Source organism: Scyliorhinus canicula, chromosome 6 (assembly GCF_902713615.1).
Source record: "Scyliorhinus canicula chromosome 6, sScyCan1.1, whole genome shotgun sequence".
NCBI lineage: Eukaryota > Metazoa > Chordata > Chondrichthyes > Carcharhiniformes > Scyliorhinidae > Scyliorhinus > Scyliorhinus canicula.
The window spans coordinates 121071015-121093799 of NC_052151.1; the positions used below are offsets into that span (position 1 = coordinate 121071015).

General features: G+C 39.9%; 1 protein-coding gene across 2 annotated transcripts in view; it reads right to left on the reverse strand.

The window, feature by feature from the left end:
• The window catches only part of si:ch211-243j20.2 (uridine-cytidine kinase-like 1), a 115857-nt gene that overhangs the window by 38560 nt on the left and 54512 nt on the right, over nucleotides 1–22785 (reverse strand). Inside the window, exons 6-9 of one of the 2 annotated variants that reach the window (XM_038800031.1) lie at nucleotides 22552–22741; nucleotides 9064–9125; nucleotides 4322–4341; nucleotides 927–1025 (exon numbers count right to left, since the gene is read on the reverse strand). In XM_038800031.1, the coding sequence (XP_038655959.1) occupies nucleotides 927–1025; nucleotides 4322–4341; nucleotides 9064–9125; nucleotides 22552–22741 (371 nt within the window). Of the gene's footprint in view, nucleotides 1–926; nucleotides 1026–4321; nucleotides 4342–5484; nucleotides 5502–9063; nucleotides 9126–22551; nucleotides 22742–22785 lie in introns of both variants that reach the window. The other variant, XM_038800032.1, reaches the window with a different exon arrangement.

Here is a 22785-nt window from a genome sequence, read left to right on the forward strand (position 1 = left end):
TTCAGGGTTATCTAGATTCTAGTGGGAAGAATCTTGGCATCGCCCCACTCCCACCACCTGCTAATATGCCTACTTCCTCCAGGTTGCTTTCATGAGCAGATTGACTGGTGAATCATTCACAGTACCCTGGACTAGTTTTGACTCAGTTAGTTAACTGATTGGATAACCGAACACAACACAGGAGGTGGATTTGTTTGTTTCGGGCATGTTATCTTGAAGTCCCCTCATTCCAGACGTTACAAGAAAACCAATGAGCCTGATTCATGAACAGAAGAAACAAAGATCTCCTAACCACTGACATGACAAGTAGCATAACTCATTGCGACCATCCTCCTAACCAAGACATGAACACACACTATGATCCACTGAAAGGAAGTAGAGAGCTTCAGATAGTTATTTGTCTCTCTTCAACCGAATCACAGTTGAAATACCTAGACCCGGATATATGAGGGTTCTCCGCCATGCCAAATTTCTGCCCCATTACGCTGGCCGGTCGATGGGGTTTCCCATTGTGGGGCAGCCCCACTCTATCAGGAAACCCCCGGCGCCGGCAAAACGGAGAATCATGCCAGCGCAGAATCCAGCCCCTTGTATCTGACCTCAAAATTACATTTTCCAGTAGTTAGCAGCCAAAGTCTCAGCTTTTCTTCAACAGAAACATGACAGGCAACTTCTTTCAGGAAAGTGGGAGGACCTACACTGGCCAACTCCTTGATCATTTGGACCCTTCATGCACTCAATCAATCGGTAACTGGGCCCCAGACTCAACAATGGCTGTTGTGTAGTGTCAAAACTAGTCCTTCATTAAGCGTACCATCAGCTTCATGAATGAGACGTCAGCAGTTCTCTTTCCCTCTTGTTATGTACTCAGCTAGAACAGACAAATTATATATATTTAAAATATGCTAAAGCAGGTCTAAAGTTACCTAATAATTGTGTGCAATCCTCTAACTTGTGGAGTGCTTTCAAGGACACTTAGCTTATCTGGCAGAGGTTGTCCTTGGTGGGCAGAGGCCAGGGCTGCTCTGTGGAAATAAAAACAAGTTAGCACCACAGAAATCTTTACCGTAAACTTTAATAAGTGCAGAATGAAATCTTCTTTCAGTTAGTAGTACTGTTAGAGATACTGCAAGACCATTTTCTCATTTGTCACAAACTATGTAAATCTAATTTGACAGCCAGCAAAACTGGGGTCCTGAGCTTTTAAGAAACTATTCCTTTGTTGGCACTCAGACGTTTTACCTTTGATAGGATCATCCAAATTAAATTTTTCCATAAATTTGTCTGTAAAGACTTTCAATACAACTAATATTACACCAATTAGACTTTCAAATCAAAAGTTACATTTTATAAACTTGATTAATATAATAGTCAATGGAAGTCCCTGTTATAATAAGTGTTACAGACCGAGAAGCTACTAAACTTCATCCCAGATCAGAGTTAACAACAGATCTCAGCCAGTGCTGGCGCTGCTGGAATTGGTCTCACCACAGAGCAGCAGGATTGGCCAACATTGCAAACCACTCCCCCGCCACCCCCTATGTTCTAGTCACATCTTCTGGAAAGGTCTGTAAGCAGGTATCAAGTGAAAATTCTATTCGGCTTTGGCACAGCACTCCCACTATCCAATCATCTCCACTGTTGAGGTTGATGGATCAGTGAAGGCTTGGTGCATGTGGAACTGCATACCAGCAAGGAGTCAATGCCTTTAGGAAAGGGCATGATAGAAAATAATAAAAACAAAGGTTGAAAATGTATCAACTGCCTATGTATATGATAAACAAAATTATTATTCTTCCAAAATTTGCAGTTTTGTCATGTCACAAAAATGGGCATAACCCTAGTTGTCAGCAGAGGGCACCCCATGCCTGTACTCAGTAGTGGTCACTTTGCATTTCACATCGACTGTATCTACTTTTATGTCTAGTTGCAGATACTCTTCCCATTTTTAAGTCAGTAATTTCCTTTCTAATACTATATAATCCTAAAATGTTTAAACATTGAATAAATTAGCTTTTCTTTTAATGAGAAGGTGAACAATCTGACAAAGCATCACCAACCAATCTTTATTCTTTTCTGATTTACAACAATGTTCTGTTTTTCTTTCCTTTCAATACATGACAGTTCCAAATGCAAGACACACCAGTCAAGTCCACAGTTAATGGCTGCTCCCCTCAGTGCCATGTATGTTGCTCCCCAATCTACAAGATATACCGAGGACCTACTCTCTTTCCAGTGCCCATTGTCTCCCATTCATACCACCCCCTCATCGATGCCCATTCCACAATCCCATTATCGATCCCTAGCCTTTGTGCATCTTAGCCCCACATTTTTCCCCACTGCCTGTCTCTCTCTCTCTCTAGCCACCCTGCATACCAGCCAATCCCATTTCTCGTCACCATCTTCTGTACCAAGGGTGTGGCGGGGAGTGGGGTGGGAACATCACTAAATTGGAGAAGTCTTTGTGATGACAGCCATTGAAGCCAAGTTGGGGTCAGTAGGGCTGCTGCAATGGTAGGCGGTTTAAAAGGACAGCATTCTCTCAGGCTACTGTCTGTCAACAGTGCCGAAGGAGCTCCCACCAGGTTAACAACCATAATCCCTCACCATCCTTTTTGATTAACATTTACTCTTGGCCCCAATACCTCAAAATGCAAAATATTATCCTCTTTCTTTCCACCCACCATTGGCAGCCAAGTCAGGTTTTAGCTACCTGGGCTCCATAGTTTAAATTACCTTATCCGTATTCTTTTCATTTTTAAGATCCTCCTCAAACTCTACATCTTTGATCAAGCATTTGGTCATTCCCAATACCTTTGGTTGGGTGCCCAATTTTCAGATTGTATTTTTTAAATACCTTCTGATCTTTTTCTATATTAAAAGGTGTGTAATAAATGGAAGCCGTTGCCATGTAGTTGTCTAATATGTAGAGTATACATGACAACGTAAAATAGAATTTCTAGCCTGCTTCTTTTATAAATAGTTTAAACAAGCATCAATTGTTGCTTTGATATGCAAGGTGGGTACGTTAATCAGTTAGAGCTAATTGCTTTATTGCACTAACAACAGAAACTACATATGGATTTGCCTCTCAGTGTCATGAGTGTTTGTGTGATGTGGATGTTTTTAATTTTCATTTGTTTTTCCATTCGAGGCAAATTGAGATGGGATGGTTCCCTAAAATGAATTTAGAAAGCAATATATGGAAATAACTACTTCATACTCCAACTTCAATTCCTCAAGTACAAGAAAAGCAATTAAATGGAATCCTATTTTGGAAATGTATGATTTATTTTAAAGGGAGAAATGCAGTAAAAGGTGGGCCTCAATAGATTTAGGTTTTTGAATCCCAAAATCATTTATTTTAATGTCAAACATTAAATCTAAACCACAGGACACGTGTCAAAAGGTGTTTCTTAGAGAAACAAAAAGCTACAAGAAAATATTTTTGAGTCAATAAATGTAACTACCAAGCTGTATGTTTTCAGGAGGTTAACAGTTCCCTCACTTATCATTGGTACCCTTGTACCCTGCTCCCCACAGGTCACCCGGGATTTCTCAAAAGCCCAATTACCCTTCACTTCCCAATACAGTTTTCACCGACTTCCTTCATCCCACTACCAAGGTTATCCATGTCCCATCATCTCCAACTCCTGCTCCATGTTTATTTCTCTCACTCACGTCCAAAGCCTTTGGATTTCAGCTCCCTGCAGTTTCTATTTAAATTCATTCCATTAGTTGACTTCATTCCAAAGTTCACTGTGACGGACGTGAAAATCCTCCACATTGATAATCCTCCACTACACCCAACGACACCATTTCCCTCTACTACCTCTCTAGCATGTGGGATTGCCTTTGCATAGTTTCCCTTCCATTTGTTTCTTATTAATCAAAATACATTTAAGCTAGTATAAACAAAGGAACTTCATGCAATCTGCAAACCAGGCTATTTTTTCCTCAACAACCAAAATTCCAAGAACAGCTTTACTATATGCTGAGTGCACTCAAACAATAACATTTGCATTGTTCAAAATTAAGAAAACACAATGAACACAACTCAGTTTAAATACATGGCTTAAACACAAGACAAGCTAAATATAGAATACCTTCAAAATTCAGCGCACACACACATCTCAATACTAAACTGCTATGTTCACTCAGTTCTTTAATGTTCAAAATTTTCCAAACTTATTACAACTACTTATGAGGAACGCCAAGACAAGAAACAACTTAAGATGCAAAGAAGCCAAACAGCAAGAAAAAATTAAATTAACATTCCAGGATTGAATAACAAAACTCAAAATACACAAGTTGTCCTCACATATCCCAGCGAAGTTTCCTCTGTTCAGTTCAGAATTATTCAACGTGAGACAATTGAAGAAACAGTCATGGACAGAAAGAGAAGACATCTATATTAGGTACTAGCACAAAGAAAAGCACATATCCACTGAAAAAGCATTCAGGACCTGTCCAAAATTCATTTTTGAAACAAGACATTTCTGGAAAGAGAAAGAGGCCGATTTCCTGACACAGCCTATTAAATTTTGCAAAGAAATCAGAAGCAACATCACCTCTCTTCTCCTTACCCCAAAAATCAGATTTGGGAAAATCAATCATAAAATCCTTCAAGATGTAATTTTTTCTGTATTTATTTGGTTCACCAAAACACAATCCTTAGAAACTACAACCAACAATTTATAGTAGGTGCTAATCAGTCTTTCATAAAGTTCCTCATCAAATGCCGGATTATATTACAAAAATGGGATTACTTCACAATCAAGTTTTTTTAAATGTGTTGTCCTGTGTTGGCAATACTGCAAGGCTGCATTTTTTTGCCCATTTCTAGTATTCTAGAGAAAGAAACAATATGACATTTATTTAAATGATTTTGGACACAACCCAAGTGCTAGTTATTTAGATGGTATTTTGCAATTTCACAGGTGCTATACATAAATTATGTTTAATATACTTGAACACAAATGCAAATTAGATTGTTTATAATCTATGTTGATGGAATATCGTTATATTTCTGCACCATAGAAGTATAAATCTATGGCACAAATACAACGTTTAAACCTAGTTTGCAATATTCAGATAAATAAATTTGAAAAATGTTCAGTTATATGAAATAAAATTGAACTATTTGAAAGCAAAACTGATTCAATACTCAAAAGATCAGCTTTAGATAGTTTGGACAGAATACAGCACTTTAAAAAAAAAGACAATGTAGGCAATTAATTAAATTTGAACACAGAAAACATACCATTGAAATAACCAGTATCTGTAATTGGCTTTCTGCATTTTAATATCTTGGCATATTATTAAAAAGGAAGGAGGAAGCATTTGAAACAAAGGCAGACTGAGGCACATAGAAGCTCGAGTCAGATAAAAAAATTTTTTTGAAATGCCATCAGTGATGCCGATGGCTTCCTCATGTTCCTTCTTCCTTTTTTCAGACTGAAAACATCACTCTTCTTGTCATACCTTACAGTGATTTCACGCTGTGGTGATTACAGTAAATTCGTTCAGGATTTATCAAGTATTTCATTACCACACATGGGAGGAAAGAAATAAAAATGAAAGTCATTCTCATTTGCGGGATCATTCAATATCAAGCTGCAACTGTTCAAGTACAAAAAAGCAATCTGTGTGCATTTTGCCATGAATAAAACCCATCTTCACTTTCTTTTTGATTGATATTATGAAGAAGGATATTCTTCCTAAAATATTCCATTATATATTACCTCATGTCGATTTGAATAGTAGCTGAATTTCCATATTGCAAATAATATATTTCTTATATTAAAATGTTTAATGTAATATAATCTGTGGCCACTGTTTTCAATTCTATTTTATAATATTCAGTATTATAGATTTTGACTAATATTTTGCATGGTAAAGAAGGTTAAAAAAATATATACTACATTCAGTGATCAAATGGTTTGAAACAAAAATTCTAAATGTCATGTTAATCAAGAAAATGCTGTATAAAAACAAACACAAAATTAACAAAAAATAATGTCAAGTAAAATGTTGCTTTGGGAATTTAAAAGAAACAGCTGTGCCTAAACAGTGATAGTACATTCAAAGTTAGTTAAGATTACCTATCTGGCTTATTTATTCTTACAAGAATAGAATGAAGATAACACAATGAAGAGTGGTCAAATTTATGCAAGATTAAAATCAGAAAAGGGAAAGCCTTCCTTTAAGATGATTTTGATTTATGACACTAGAAGCATGGCTGTATGTAGTATAAAAAGATAACCAACAGTTATGCCAGTTCTTATTTGCAAAAGTCATATGCAGGGGGGGAAAAAATAACTAACAAAACACCCACCGTACAAAGCTTGGGAGGATGATAGGATGGTAGTGCAGTTCAAGAATGTTTATCTTGTTAATGAAGACTATTCTCCAAACTAGATTATCCATAATCCGGTATTCTCCACATTGAGACAGACTCAGGTAGTACTTAAAGATGGAGGAGTAACCACTTGCATTTATAATGGCTCTTTTAGGTGGTAAAATGTGTCACATCGCTTTATAGAAGTGAGTGTTAAAGCAAATGGAAGAGAAAAATGGCAGAGGGTTTGAAGGTCAAGAATTTAGTTTGAAAAGATTCTTTTAAAAATGGGAAACAGTATTATATTTGAGAATATATGCAAAGACATTTGATTGCTTTGGAACTAAAAGTGAAATGGAAAAACAGGAGGATTTTGAATTTCGTGGTTTGGAGATGAAGAGATAGTGAAGGATGGGGAAATCAGCAATGGTTTCAGTGTAGAGAAAACATTCTCTACACTGAGAATGCGTTTTTCAGCAGCAATGGAGGAAATGGGCAAAATTAGAGTTTAGCATTTTTCAGAGGTGGAAATAAGCACTTTGGGGATAGAAAGTACAGGAGAGTTTGGGATCAAGCAGAACTGTTAACATTATACACAGGTTCAACCACAACTTGCGGTCGTGAACAGAGATAAATACAGGAGCTATAGTGTGAATTTTTGAATGTTCAACTACAACTTGCGGTCGTGAACGGAGACCAGGAGCTATAGTGTGGATTTTTGAAGAAGTTGATGTTTCCTGGAAAGCATTCTGACTTATCTACAACAGTCACACGAAAGCAGGGAATATGTTGGGTATCTGGCAAGAACAATGCCATGTATACAATTGATATCACCAAGAGTCAGCAGGTAGACACTAGCTCAATCGCGTTTAAACTCTACCTATATTTGCTTATATCAAGTAATAAGAGATCTTTAACTACATTTAAAAGGACTGTATGACTGGAATAAATGGGCCAATGGCAAAGTCTTTGGGAATCCCACGGTCACAAAGCAAAGTAGTGATAAGCCATGGTTTAAGCAATCAGCTACTTTATCAAGAAGGTTCAGAGTGGGACCAAGCAAGATGTCATACCACAGAGTTGTGACATGAGAAAGAGGTGGTGGAGAGGATGGAATGCTCAATTGTGTCAAATCATAGAATTTACAGTGCTCATTTGGCCCATCGAGTCTGCACCGGCCTTTGAAAAGAGTACCCTACCTAAGCCCATACCTCCACCCTATCCCCACACTTCCACCCTATCCCCGTAACCCCACCTAACCTTTTTGAACACTAAGAGCAATTTAGCATAGCCAAATGATGAGAAGTAAATCACAGTTTTAGTCATAAATTACATAATTGGAAGCTTTGACCAAGACTGTCACAGTAGGTTATAAACCAGATTAAAAGGATTTAAACAGGCAATAACAAGAAAGATGCATGTGGAACTTGATGATAATGGTATGTTTAAAAATCTTTTTAAAATAACAGAGCTTAAAGATGGGCAGACGATGAGGGTATCTATGGAGTAGAATGATGTCAGTTTTGGACAGTGGAAAAAGGGAACTACTAATGATGTCAGTCGCTGTGTTGCCAGGCATTTGGTGGAGGAAATAGGAGGCAAGTCTCAAAACAAGCCACACCAGGGGCTAGTGGGAAGTAAAACAGAAGAGAAGGAAGCAGCATGATAATCTTCGATCAGGGTTAGTCAAAACGAGAGCTGAAACCATCATCACTCAGTGGAAAGGAAAGCTGGGTGAGGTGTATCGGGAATATCAGAAACACTACATCCATTTTGTGTCGTTGGTGTTAAATTTTACCTGAATTTTAAAACATCTGAATGGAGGCCGTCTTTATATAATTTTAATCCTAAGAAAATCTGGTAACCTGCCATCCCACTTTGGTAATGTGTTTAGGATGCTGAATGAAAACATTTGTAACAACTGTAGTAATAGAAATTATGGCAATGCTGCTCACCAATTCTCCAAGCTTTACTTTATTTGAGAATTCAATTTGTTCCAGTCTTATCCTGGCTAATTTCCAGCTTGTGAAGCTTCATGTCAGAAGCACAACAGCAAAAAATCTATTCTTGTATCTTTTGATTAATTAACATCACATTAATTCATTTTGTGATATGAATTATCTCCTTAAGAATCTCAGATTTTAGATAATTGGAATGCAAATATTTTGTAACATTAGCTTTATTTTATTCTTTCATGGGATGTTGGCATCGCTGGCTGGGCCAACATTTATTGCCCATCCCTAATTGCCCTTGAACTAAGTGGGTCGGTGCAGACTCGATGGGCCAGATGGCCTCCTTCTGCACTATGTTCAATATTCTAAGTGGCTTGCGAGGCAATTTCAGAGGGCATTCAAGAGTCAACCACATTGCTGAGTCTGGAGTCACATGTAGGCCAGACCAGGTAAGGGCAGCAGATTTCCTTTCCTGAAGGACAGTAATTAACTAGATGGGTTTTTATGACAATCGGCAATGGTTTCACGTTATTCACTAGACTTTTAATTCCAGATTTATTTTGTCGTATTGGCCTTGGCATGTACAGTTATTGAGAGAAGAGCATACATTCATGGCAAATATCATAGTCAATGTACCAATTTAATTGTGAATATGTAATAATGAAAAGTGTTACTATAATAAAAGAAAAACATGCAAGAAAACGGTTTTATTAAGGATGTGCACATTAAGTAAAGGAAAAAAAGACAGATAAAGTCATGAGCCACACCTACCTTTTCAAGCTGACTGTGGACATGCTGGACAATAAGGTCAAGAGCAACAAAGTTTTCTCCACCTGATGAAAGAAATGTGAAATTTTACAAACATATGGGCCCAGATTTTAGGGTCAAGTGATGGTGCTTGCTGCTGATCTTAACAAAAGATGCCCATAAAGAACCAGCAAGGTGTGTGTGAAATAATCACCTTTTCTGATGCCAATCAAGGTGATATCTAGCATCTAGCAACAGTAATGTTATAAGCAGACTAAACAACCAAATGCATTGAAGCATTGGAGAAACCTCAGACAGGAAACCAGGAGTAACAAGGTATCACAGTTATTTTTTTAATGCAAAATTAAGATTGGGATGTGCACATGGGATTAAAGTGTAAATTGAAATACTGTAAACTTTTAAGAATATTTCTGTTCAAAATCTATGGAATTTTTAGCATGAATGAAGAAAATTGACATTCCACAATTATAGATTTAGTTTTTCAGGGACAGAGAGAATGTTAATCAATAATTCGGATTTAGGACGGCATGGTGACACTGCTGCCTCATGGTGCCGAGGACTCAGGTTCGATCCCGACCCCGGATCACTGTCCGTGTGGAGTTTATACATTCTCCCCGTGTCTACGTGGGTCTCACCCTCACAACTCAAAGATTTGCAGAGTAGGTGAATTGGCCACAGTAAATTGCCCCTTAATTGGAAAAGTTAAAAGAAATAATAATAATTATGACTTAGTACACCATTAAAAATCCATGTATATATCATTCACCAAGATTCAATACTTTCATTGGTTTTCACAAAACAAATATACCATTAAATATGAAAACTGTCAAATTCAGCGATGTCTGCTTGATTTCCATCAGTGAACACTTCAACCGCATATCTTTTGCGGGACGGTGAATCACCGATAACAACTACTGGATTCATTCATGTTTAACTACACGTGTGCAGACACCAGAGGTTCAGTTTCACAGAATAACAATGATGAATATTTACTATTCTGCCATCATTGCATTGCAAAATCCAGGCCAATAATTCAGTATAGATTGGATGATGGGTCTTATTTTTAATTTACAAGCTACAACTAATCGAGTGGCAACAGCTACAAGAACATTGTTTGAAACTGAATATGGCGAACAAATATGTGGCAGTATGATAGCTAACAGATATCCATAAACCTCTAGTCTTCCAAAAGACAGATCAGGTATAATGAAAATATTCTAGCAAAATTTGATTATATGGCTCACCTTGCATTCATACAAAAAGTATAGTTTATCTTGAAAAGTATCAAGCAGCCGAAGTGCTGACTACTTGGAAAAATAGAACAATGACATTCCAGTCAGATAACACCATATGTGAGGGCTGATTATGTGGTTCCATCACACCGGCAACACAACAGCCTGGGTTTCAAATACAAGTAACATGGTGACTTTGCAACATCAATTAAATTGTTAAGAGTATACCTTCTGCACATATTGACCCAGATGCAGCGAGTTCAACCAAAGTGTGGTCTGCAATAAGGATTGCTGAGGTAATTTATAGATTCTCAAATATTTAAAAGCAAATAATCTTAGTGATAGTTCTTCGACTTCAGAAATATTGGAAATAGTTTTTTTTTTAAAGCATTTTTAGCACACTTTTGAAAGACTGTGTGGAGAAAAGGGGAAAGAAATGTCAGAGAAGATAAACACAAGACTGAGCCTGGTGGCACATGGTCAAAAGCACTATTCAAACATACTCTGATGACTGACAAAACGGACATGTTACTGTATGAAGTAGATACAGTGGCACGGTGGTTCGCACTGCTGCCTCACAGCACCAAGACCCGGCTCAGTTCCAATGGGTGACTCGGAGTGGAGTTTGCACATATTCCCAGTGTCTGCTTGGGTTTCTTCCAGGTGCTCCAGTTTCCTCTCACAGTCCAAAGCTATGCAGGTTAGGTGGATTGGCCATGCAAAATTATCCCTTAGTGTCCAAGGATGTGCAGATTATGGGGGTAGAGGAGTGGGCCAAGGTAGGGTGCGCTTTCAGAGGGTTGGTGCAGACTCTATGGCCGAATGGCCTCCTTCTGCATAGCAGATATTCTATTTAACAAGAGTGGGAGCCCTGTTTGGCTCTCCAGGGCATTCTCCTGACAGAGCAGCAGTGCACCATGTACAAAACCTCTAAAATCCAGGAACCTTTAACCAGCCCAGGATTATATACCACAAAATGCTGTTAATAAACCTGTTCCAATTATTACTTGCTCATGTACATACTTCACATGATCATATAGAACTTCCATTGCATTTAGTGCACACTATACATTTAAATTAGAACTTGCAATTGAAAATATTGCCACACAAATGTTTCACACATCCGTGTAAGTGACTGTGTTTACGTCAAAATAATTTGAAGAGCGCCTTGATCATATGGCAGTCAATAACTATAGTTTGAAAAGTACCAGTGCAGTTATGGGCAGCTGTGCCATACTGTTTAGTTAGTGGGAAAATTTATTTTTAAAATGCTATTTCCTCATGACCAGGCAGGATAATATTGATTTTAATTAATTAATTTATTTTAAATGGACTCAAAGTGACACCGACAGGTCTACAGCTGCCTACATCTGTTGTTTCACCCTTTCTGATTATGGTGTCTATTACGACCCCCTAGAGGGACAGAGCTGTATATCATCCGCTTCCCCTTCTACTCAGGTGACTAGGAGGCGGAGCTCCCTCCTAATTGGAGGAGCTACCCACAGAATATAAACCCCCACCTGGAAGCAATTCTGGGAAGGAGACCCTGCGGGGAGTGGAGTTGAGTGATTATTGTACTAGTGTGGAATAAAGAAAGTTGTACCCTGTCAGCCTGGCCCCTCGTGGAATCTTTGCTTCCAACTACAACACTGTCCATATGGGGGCACTTTCCAATTTGCTGCTACTTCTCCCGCTATCAAGTGCCCACACATAATGGTTGTCAAAATTTCACAAATTGCATCCTCATTTCTTACAGCATCATGGGATAAGTCATTGAGGAAGATTGGATGTTTTAAGGTGGGCTTAAGTCAAGTCTCGGCCAAGTCACTTATGTCAACTGATTTTAACTTCAGGTGTTAATACAATATGACTAACTGGCTGACAGTACCAGCAGCAAACTCCCAGCACAGCTATTCAGTGCAATTTTAGTACTGCTCACAAATTAGGATATTTGAAGTCCTAATGCACCTCTTGAAAACAGAGTTTGCATTCTCTAAAGTTCATCATTCTTTCCATGGAGATGGAGTGGTTTGTAGAGCAGGGATACTGAAACTTTAATGAACCACAAGCAATTACACCTTCAGCCAACTATTGAAAATCTCAACCAGTATGTTAGCTTTACATATGGGAATGATCAGCCTCTTTGCCATCTAAACTGTCTTTTTTTTCATTTCAACGTCTTGCTTGCATGTGATTTGTGAGGTTTCATCCTACCTGTAGCAAAAGTTTCAACCATCTGCAAAATACAGCTGGATGAAATGGCACCAGCCACTTGCTTTTCCCCATCCTCAACAGACAGAACGTGATGAAATTCCTTGGGGAGTCAAATTAGTTATACCCGTAGTTTACGTCAATGCAAATTTATCAATTAATTCTGTTATCGTCAGAGGGCATGTTATAGGAAATTAAGTCAGAATAGAGAGGGTCATACATTGCATGTAGATGTGGATTATTCACCCCTGCAATAGCATTCTTGGAATACAAGATTTGTTTTGAAGTACATTTTTAAAATATTATAGTATGTAAAGTCATCCAATATCCCTCAGGAATTTGATTATACTGGAGGAAAGATAATTGTCACAATGTAGCCTTTGGACACCATCAAGACTGGTTTAAGTATTGCATGGAGAGGTTAGTGCAGTTCACACATTTAAACATGCATCAATTGGGCAACACACCTCAGGAAAGGTAGATTGTTAGGTGAGGAGTGCTGAGCATATTCACCAGAATGACACCTGGCTAAAAAAAAAAAAAAAAATATGACAAATGGATCTACAAATAAAGCTTGCATTTTCAGTCATATAGAAGATTGGAGTGTAGGGTCGGAGTAAAAATTAACTAGTACAGTAGTTTGGGTCCAACGGTTTTGTACAATATATGAAACTACATGCAAGACCATCTGTGGCAAGACCACTTTCTGTGCTTGGTCAGAGTATGCTTTATCTAGAATCAATCAAGCTCTTTATTACTCCACCAGCATATGGAAGGTGCAGAAAGTAGTCGATAGTGAAACATTTAGAAATTTATTAAATAAATGTTGGCAAGTATTTACATTAATTGGGGTAGCACGGTGCGCAGTGGGTTAGCCCTGCTGCCTCAGGGCACCGATGTCCCAGGTTCGATCCCAGCTCTGGGTCACTGTCCATGTGGAGTTTGCACATTCTCCCTGTGTTTGAGTGGGTTTCGCCCCCACAACCCAAAGATGTGCAGGGTCCGTGGATTGGCCATGCTAAATTGGCCCTTAATTGGAAAAATTGGTATATTAAATTTATTTTTAAAAGTATTTACATTAATGAAGAAACTACTCGTTATTTTTCTAGTATACTTCTCCGGAAAAAATAATCAATGGTGGCATAGTAGCACAGAGGTTCAGACCGAAATTATGGCCTAATTTCTAGAATTCTCCAAACTCACAGGACATTGTGTCCTTTTCTAGTGTCAATAAGCACTTAGCAAAGAACTGGAATGTAGCCGTTGTTGGAAATAGTTAAGTAAAGATTACACTACACATCTACACTATACTATTAGTTCAACTATCTCACAACTACTTGGTCTTGCTCTTTTCCACCCTCTCCATTTATCTCCCAGAAGTCAAGGAGGTAAGTGATATTTATTTGGTTGCCCTATAGCACCATCTAGTGACTAGAGCAGTAACATTACATTAACCCTTTATGCGCTTTAACATATCCATATATTGCGATATCCCCCTTCCTTTGAAAAATTTGAACTTGCATTCAAATATATATATATACACACACACACATGTACTGTATGGGAATCGTACAATAACGTTCATTAAAAGTTACACACAAGTTAAATCAAAGCTTTGACAAAGGGTCATCTAGACTTGAAACATTAGCTCTTTTCTCTCCCTACGGATGCTGCCTGACCCGCTGAGATTTTCCAGCAATGACAAGGTAGTCTTTGCCTTGAAAGTAGAAAACATTTATTCCTACTTTAGACTATGGAATTGTGACAATATCTGGTTTAGCTCACAAGGCTAAATCGCTGGCTTTTAAAGCAGACCAAGCAGGCCAGCAGCACGGTTCGATTCCCGTACCAGCCTCCCTGGACAGGCACCGGAATGTGGCGACTAGGGGCTTTTCACAGTAACTTCATTGAAGCCTACTCGTGACAATAAGCGATTTTCATTTCATTTCATTTCATTGTGAATTTCACAGATGTGAACGGTGCCAAAGAGGCCCGGCCAACCACGCCCACATGTTCTGGTCTTGCCCCAGACTCGCGGGGTACTGGACAGCCTTCTTCAAGGCCATGTCCAAAGTGGTGGGGGTGAGGGTGGAGCCATGCCCGATAGTGGCGGTCTTCGGTGTCTCGGACCAGCCAGATCTATTCCTGGGGAGGAGGGCGGACGCCCTTGCCTTTGCCTCCCTGATCGCCCGCCATAGAATCCTGTTTGGCTGGCGGTCAGGAGCACCACCCAGAGCTGCAGACTGGCTGTCCGACCTCTCGGAATCTCTCCAAATGGAGAAAATCAAATTCGCCATCCGAGGGTCAGACGACGGCTTTCACAGAACGTGGGATCCATTCACGCAACTGTTCCAGGACCTGTTTGTGGCCAACGAACAAGAGGAAGAATAGCCGGGTGGCCAAGAATCAGGGGAAAATGGTCAGGAATTGGGGGAAGGTAGCCGAGGCATGGAGGGGAGAGATGGACTGGGAGGGGGGGGAGGCGGCTAAACCTGAGGAGGGAGGGGCGAACCACGGGGGGGTAGGAGAAGACAGCCAAAAACCCAATAAAAACATTTATTTTAAAAAAACCTTCAGCAACAACCGGGGGGAGGGGGGGGCTACGGGTTCGTTATGGGGGTTTGTTCTCATGGTTTTATGCTTATTTTGTTTTCTTCTTAATTTTTTGTTTTTGTATTGGAGGGGAGGGGTTACTGTTTTTCTCTGTTGTGAAAAAATTTGTTGTTGATAAAAATTATTCAAAAAAAAAATCATTGTGAATTTCTCTTTCTGTTGAACAGACTGGTTTCTTTGACAAATCTCACATATGGAAACATAATTTTCAATGTTCAAATTGATGCCAAGCCAATACACTGATTGCCTTGCGCGTCACTTACATTTCTCAATATCCTGGTGTCTTTCATGGATCTGGGTGAGAATCTGTCCTCTCAACTATTGACTGACTATTCTATCCAATTTGAGTAAAAATCCATTTACCACAGAGAGGCCATCTTTAACACTTCTGAAACTGGAACAGCTTGCATTTGGCCATCCATCAGTCATGTGGTGAATCAATCGCTACAAAACGTCATCCTTTGCAGTTCATTCAGTCTTAATTTGACATCAGAAACAGGTAGTGTGTCAGTTAGCATGTCAGCTTCAGCTTCTATCACCTGCACAATATCTGGAATCTTATCTTCATGTGATAAGGTATCGGCTAGGACAGATCTTTTCCTGGAGTATATTCTAGACTAAAATCATATCTTCTTAGTCTCATTAGCATTCGTTGCAGTCTGGGCGACATGTTATTTAGACACTTGTGAATTATATGCACAAGCAGCTCATGATCAGTCTCGAGCACAAATATAGGTAGACCATAAACGTAATAGTGACATTTTTCAACACCCGTCAACACCAAAACATTCTTTCTCAATCTCTACGTAGCGTTGTTCTGTGGACATCATGGCTCAAGAAGCATATGCTACCAGTCTCCACAGATCATTTGATTCTTCTGCAGAATAGCTCCTATCCCACCTTGACTCACGTCCGTCGAGGGGTCTCCTTTGTAGGATTGAAAAATGAGAGAACTGGGGCTGTGGTCAGTTTGGATGAGGTCGGACCACTCATTATCATGTTGTGAAGTCCCAAGAAAAAGAAACATTTCTCTTGATCAATTGTCAAAGAGCTGTCATCCTAGAGGAAAGATTCAGAATAAATTTGCCAAGAAAGTTGACAACTCCAAGTATTCTCAAGACTGCTTTTGTGTATAGCTTTAACTTTATCACTGTCCAATTCTACACCATCCTTAGATACATGATCTCTCAAAAACTTCAGTTTGGAAATCCCAAATTGAATTAGATTTGTTGAGCTTCAATCCATATGAATCAATGCGTTTTAGCACTTGTAATAGTCTGGAATTGTGCTCTTCTGGTGTTGCAGACCAGATGATAATATCATCAATGTACACCCGTACCCTATTAATACCTTCTGTTACGTTTTCCATCACTCTATGAAAAATGTCTGAGGCAGAGATGATTCCAAAGGGCATACGATTAAAACAATACCCACACGCCGTATTAAAAGTAGAGCTTTCTGCTGGACTTATCAAGTTGTAGCTGCCAAAATCCTTTTCAGGCATCTACTTTTGAGAACATTTTTGCATGTGCCATCTCTGTTGTAATTTCTTAGCATTTAGGAATTGGCTAGTGCTCTCTCCTGATATTCTTGTTCCGATCCTTTGGGTCTATACATTTTCAGAGATCACTATTAGGCTTTCGTACATATACCATGGAACTAACCCAAACCGTCGGTTCAGTTACCTTGGATATGACGTTCAGTTGCTGCATACAATCAAGTTTCTGCTTGAGACATTCTTTGAGAGGGGCTGGTACTCTTCTCGGAAGATGTATTACTGGTGTTGCATTTTCTTTAAGCGATATTTTATAAATAAACAGTAACATTCCCATACCAATAAACACATTTGGAAATCTAGCAAGGATGTCTATTATTTTGCTGTGAACCAACACATCGATTGGCACTGTGAATACTTTTCACAAGATTCAGCATTAAACAAACATCACCACCTAGTAGAGATGATTTATTGGCATCAATTATTTCAAATTGCACTAGCAGGTGGATATCATTATTACTTACTGTTGGATAACACAATCCTCTTGTGCTAATGATGTTGCCATTGTAGTCCCTCAATTTCCATTTAGTAGCTTTAATTCGAGGAGGACACTGTACTTTAGAGAGGTCTAATTCAGGGTGATCAACTTAGCATGAACTCCAGTATCCAACTTGAAAAAAGTTTTGGACCTATTTACTCTTACTGATACATTCCAATCTTTCTTCATATGAACAGATGATATCTGCTTCAAATGTTGTGTTTCAGCGTTATCATTCTTGTTGACTGCATCAACAAAGAATGTGACTTCTAAATCGTATTGTGCTTCAACATCGGAATGAGAATTTTTTTCTCCATTTGATCCATGTTGCACACTTTGAATCTTCATGGCATTGTTAAAAGAGCTTTTTGTTTTAATCGGAGGCTTTTTTTTACTTGAACGGCACTGTGAAGCGTAATGATTACGTTTGCCACATGTAATTGAAAATACAGAAAAATGTGTCATTTGAAACATGGAAGTCTGGCAATATCTGCTCTGAGAGGATACAGGGAAAGATCCCATGAAAGGTTAATAGCAGCTGCAAAGAGCAGGATTATAAAATACAGATTCTTTCTCACAAGCAGGGTTAGCAAACACACAGGATCCTTGTAGTAAGCTAAAACAATGGCTCACACCTTCATTGAATGTAACTATCTTAGGAAGTATCTGGAAAAGCATGGATGAGAGTTTCAATTGAATTAAGTGACGAATGTTTAAAACAGGCAGGTCTTTCAAGTCATAACCAAGTGGATTTTAGCATACAGTTAAAAGCAAAGGTTTCACACCTTTATTGAAATGAACTCTCTTAGTAAACAGCTGGAAAGGATGGATATGTTCAGTCGAATTTGGTGTCAATTCTAAGTGTGAAATCCGACTAACATCAAGTCAATTAAAAGAAAATTGGAGACAACCTGTCTATGAGAGACATAATTTAAAGTCAAAATCAAAGGCAAAGTTATGAGCTGGGGACAATTGGAAAATTAAATTATTCAAATGTCAGAAATTAAAAGTAACACCTATTGAAACCAAAGCATCTTTAAATATCACAAAGCACCTTTGAACATCACAAAGGACAATGTAATCAGATCATGCCCAAAATGAATACTTAGTTGTATTAAAATGTTTAGATCAAAGATACTATTTAACAATCAAAGTGAAATAAGTTAATTTACAATAAGGCTCTAAAAACTTAATAATTGGTAGAAAGAGAATATAAACCCGGGGAGCAGAAGCAGACAGGCAACAGGAGAGAAGGGGAGGAGAACTCAGAGAGAGGAGAGAAGCATATTCAAGCTCTCACAGCTCGGTCATGGGAAAGACAAGACAAGCAGCCGAGCTTAAACAGCTATACATCTAAGGAAGACTAGAATTTAAACAGGAGTCAGAGTCAGCTCAGAGATAGCCAGCAGAGCCAGCTCTTATAGCTCAGTACATGGATCGACAAAACACAGCAACAGAGCTAACCACGAACACATGTCAAGAAGACCAGACTTTAAAGAAGATTGATTGTCAAGGTGGGCCTGAAGGTCCCTTCAACCAACCAGCAGGATCCAGAAGCAAGATCTTTTTACCTTTCTGTAAAGAAAGTGTTTGCAGCTTTTAAAAGAAAAAATATAATAATAAAATAACTTAACTTAACCTGAAAAAGTGTTTTTTTTCCTGAAGTCTACATTACTTACTTAGCAATGCAGGACCCAGGATATCAATGCTATTAAGTGGTAAATAGATAAAATCTTCAGTGAAGGTATGGGTTATACCGGGGGATAACTTGAAAATATAGTTTGACCTGAATAGCACCCACTGAAGCCTGCATCGGAGTCAGGGAGTGAGAATCCCTGTTCACCATTTAGAATGTCGGCCCTTTTTGGTATAGGGGGAATTCTAAGAATAGTGGTGTGTTTTCAAAAACACACAGTTCGCGCATACTTTCCCGATGGCTGGACCTTTCTTTCTCTTGTGGGCATGGCTATAACTTCCACACATCACAACATTGCTTACGTCATTAGCAAAATGGCTACCAGCTGTAGCACGCTGTTTGTTCAACTGCGCCACAGCATTAATGGCGTCAACTACGTTGTCTTCTTTTGTGCCTTTTTCCCGGGATCACATTTCTGTATACTGACTGTGGCAAGCTCACTTGCTCGACATAAACTTATTGGATCTTCTAACAATAAATTGTGCTGCCTAAGGAAACGCTCACAATGGTTTTCATTTTTAATATCAAACACGATTTAGTCACGGAAGAGAGAATCTGTCAGCACAGAAAAGGTGCAAGTCTGCGCTCTTAAACAGAGACTCGTGAAGAACGAATCTACCGATTTGCCTTTTTGTACCCGTTTTTTAAAACCTATATCTTTCATATGTTTCATTAATTTGAGCCTTACAATGCAGATCAAACCTTTCCATTACTGCATTAAAGTTTTTCTTGTCACTACCTTCAAAGCGAAATAAATTAAACAATTCTCAGGGGCAAAATTCTCTGACCCCCAGCAGGGTCGGAGAATCGCCTGGGGCCGCCGAAAATCCCTCCCCTGCTGTGGCAGAGATTCTCTGCCACCCGGGTATTGGCGGGGGCGGGAATCACGCCCTGCCGATCGGCGTGACATCAGCGCCGATCGGCGAGGGCCCTGCGGCGATTCTCCGGCCCGCGATGGGACGAAGTCCCGCCGCTGGGAGGCCTCTCCTGCTGCCGAGGTTTGAACCACGTCTGGTGGCGGCGGGATCAGCGGTGCGAGCGGGCCCCCGGGGTGGCGATTGGACCCCGGGGGGGTGCCCCCACGGTGGCCAGGCCCACGATCGGGGCCCCCGATCCACGGGCGGGCCAGTGCCGTGGGGGCACTCTTTCTCCTCCGCCGCCGTCACGGCCTCCGCCATAGTGGAAGCGGAAGAGAATTCCCCAGCGCGCATGCGCCGGTGGTGACGTCAGCGGCAGCTGATGTCACCACTGGCGCATGCGCGAACTGGCGAAGGCCTTTCGGCTAGCCCCAGCGCGGGGCGGCAGGCCTGAAAGGCTGCTGGTGCCGGTTTTGGCGGCAGTCGTCGTGGTGCCAACTGCTCCGGAGCGGGCCTAGCCCCCAAAGGTGCGGAGAATTCCGCACCTTTGGGGAGGCCCAACACCGGATGGGTTGCGCCACTCCCCTACGCCGGGACCCCCCGTCCCGCCGGGTAGGGGAGAATGCCGCCCATGGATTGTAGTACAGCCACAATGAGAAACAGTGCAATTTTTCGCTGGTCACTGGCTGAGTCTAGAGCTGAAGCCGAGAGATACAACTGAAACTGTTGCTAAAATTCTCCAATTTGTTTCTAGTTTACCAGAGGTTTTGAAGTATTTGGGAGTCTGCAGACCTTCCATCTCTTCTTGTTTCACTCTGTGCTTCTAGATTTTCTTCTCTCGAATAATTTTTGTTTTGACAATCTTCTTGCTAATCTAACTAAAAATAAAGAACAAACAACAATACAGCACAGGAACAGGCCCTTAGGCCCTCCAAGCCTGCGCCAATCACGTGTCCTATCTAGACCATCCGCCTGTATTCTTCTGTACCCCGCCTATTCATGTCTCTGTCCAGATAAGTCTTAAAGGTTGCTAACATAGCTGCCTCAACCATCTCACTTAGCAGTGCATTCCAGGCCACCACCACCCTCTAAAAAAACGTAACCCACACATCTCCACTGAACTTATCCCCTCTCACCATGAAACTGTGCCCCTTGTAATTTTCATTTCAGCACTGGGAAAAAAGCCTCCAACTGTTCACCCTGTCTATGCACCTATAATTTTATAAACTTCCATCAAGTCGCCCCTCAGCCTCCATCTTTCTAGGGAGAACATTCCCAGGTTATTCAATCTCTCCTCATAGCTAATACCCTCCTTACCAGGCAACATCCTGGTAAACCCTTCATGTAATCTCTCCAAAGGCACCACGTCCTTCTGGTAGTATGGTAACCAGAATTGGACAGTATTCCAAATGTGGTCTAACCAACATTCTATATAATTGTAACATAATTTGCGAGCTTTATTACTCGATACCCCGTCCTATGAAGGCAAGCATGCCATATGCTTTCTTTACCACCATTTCCACCTGTGCTGCCATTTTTAAGGATCTGTGGACCTGCATGCCCAGATCTCTCTGTGTCTATGCTCCTGATTGTTCTGCCATTTATTTTATAGCTCCTACCTGAATTGGATCTACCAAAATGCATCACCTCGCGTTTGTCCGGGTTAAATTCCATCTGCCATTTCTCCTCCCAATTTTGCAGCCCATCTATATCCTGCTTCTCTGACAATCTTCATCACTCCGCAACCTTTAGCAATCACTCCTAGTATCACGCATGTTCTTTGTTTTTAGCTCTTTCAAGATAGTTTAAGAAACAAAGCTAATTTATGACACTACACTGAATTAGATTCGAGCATATTACGAAGGAATTAGTAAAGACTACACTACACATATACACTATTAACTGTACCATTAGTTCAACTATCTCACAACTACTCTGTCTTGCTCTCTTCCACTCTCTCCATCTATCTCCCAGAAGTCAAGGAGGCATATGGGTCTGGATTCCTTGCCGGCAAGATGTTCCGTTTTGCCGGCAGCCCGGGGGTTTCCCGACAGCGTGGGGTTGCCCCACAACTGGAAACCCCATTGGCCGGCCGGCGTAACAGAGCATCCCACCAGCGGGGTGTAGAAATGGAAATATGGCGCGGCAGGCCAGAGAATCCAGTGCATAATATTTATATGGTTGCTCTATAGCACCATCTAGTGACTAGAGTAGCAACATTACATTAATCTTTTTTTTTGTGTTTTACAATATGCATACATTGTGACAGAGGGGAGGTCAAAGGGTAAATACATGCTACTTATAAATACTTCAATTTCTCTTTTCTTTACTGGACAACTTAAAAATTCTAAACAAGGTCTGAAATTTTAGGACCATTAGTATAGTGAATAAAGTCAAATTCTATTTTTATTACACAAAATTCTGGGGTTTTTAAACTAGTCCTTTGGGGATTACATTATACAATTTTTTCCACTGCATTACTGAAGAAGTAGGCATCATGGACTGATCAGGTATAAGTAGCACCGTCAATAAGTAAAAGCAAGCTAGTTGTCAAAGAGAAAATAAACTAGAAGTAGGACTCCATGCAGATGCGGCATTGCCTCTGGAGAAGATGGTCAATTTACACAAAGTAAGCAGATATTAATTTTATGACACAGAATTCAAAAGTCCCAAGGTTAAAATTCCTTTCCTTGAACCACAAGTATAACTTATGTATGTAGAACACTAACTTTAAAAAAAAAGATAAACACTTGCACAAAAGAAGTCAGGTATATTTTTCAAATTCTTATATTTCTCAGTTCAACAGTTGAACTAACTAAATCCCAGTTAACTGTGTAGGTGATTCTTACCTCGAGGAACTACAATGTCTGACAGCTGTACTGTTGGCTCTATGTACTGCTCAAAGGCAGGCTTGACAAACTTGTTGTACAGTTTGATGACACCAACTATATCCCGACCCCTCTCGGATATGTCTCTTTTTAAGCGTCGGACAAGTCTTATGTCAGAGTCAGTATCCACAAAAACTTTCATATCCAAAAGCTGAAGACAAAGACAAAAGTTATTATAATTCAAAAGAAATTCCA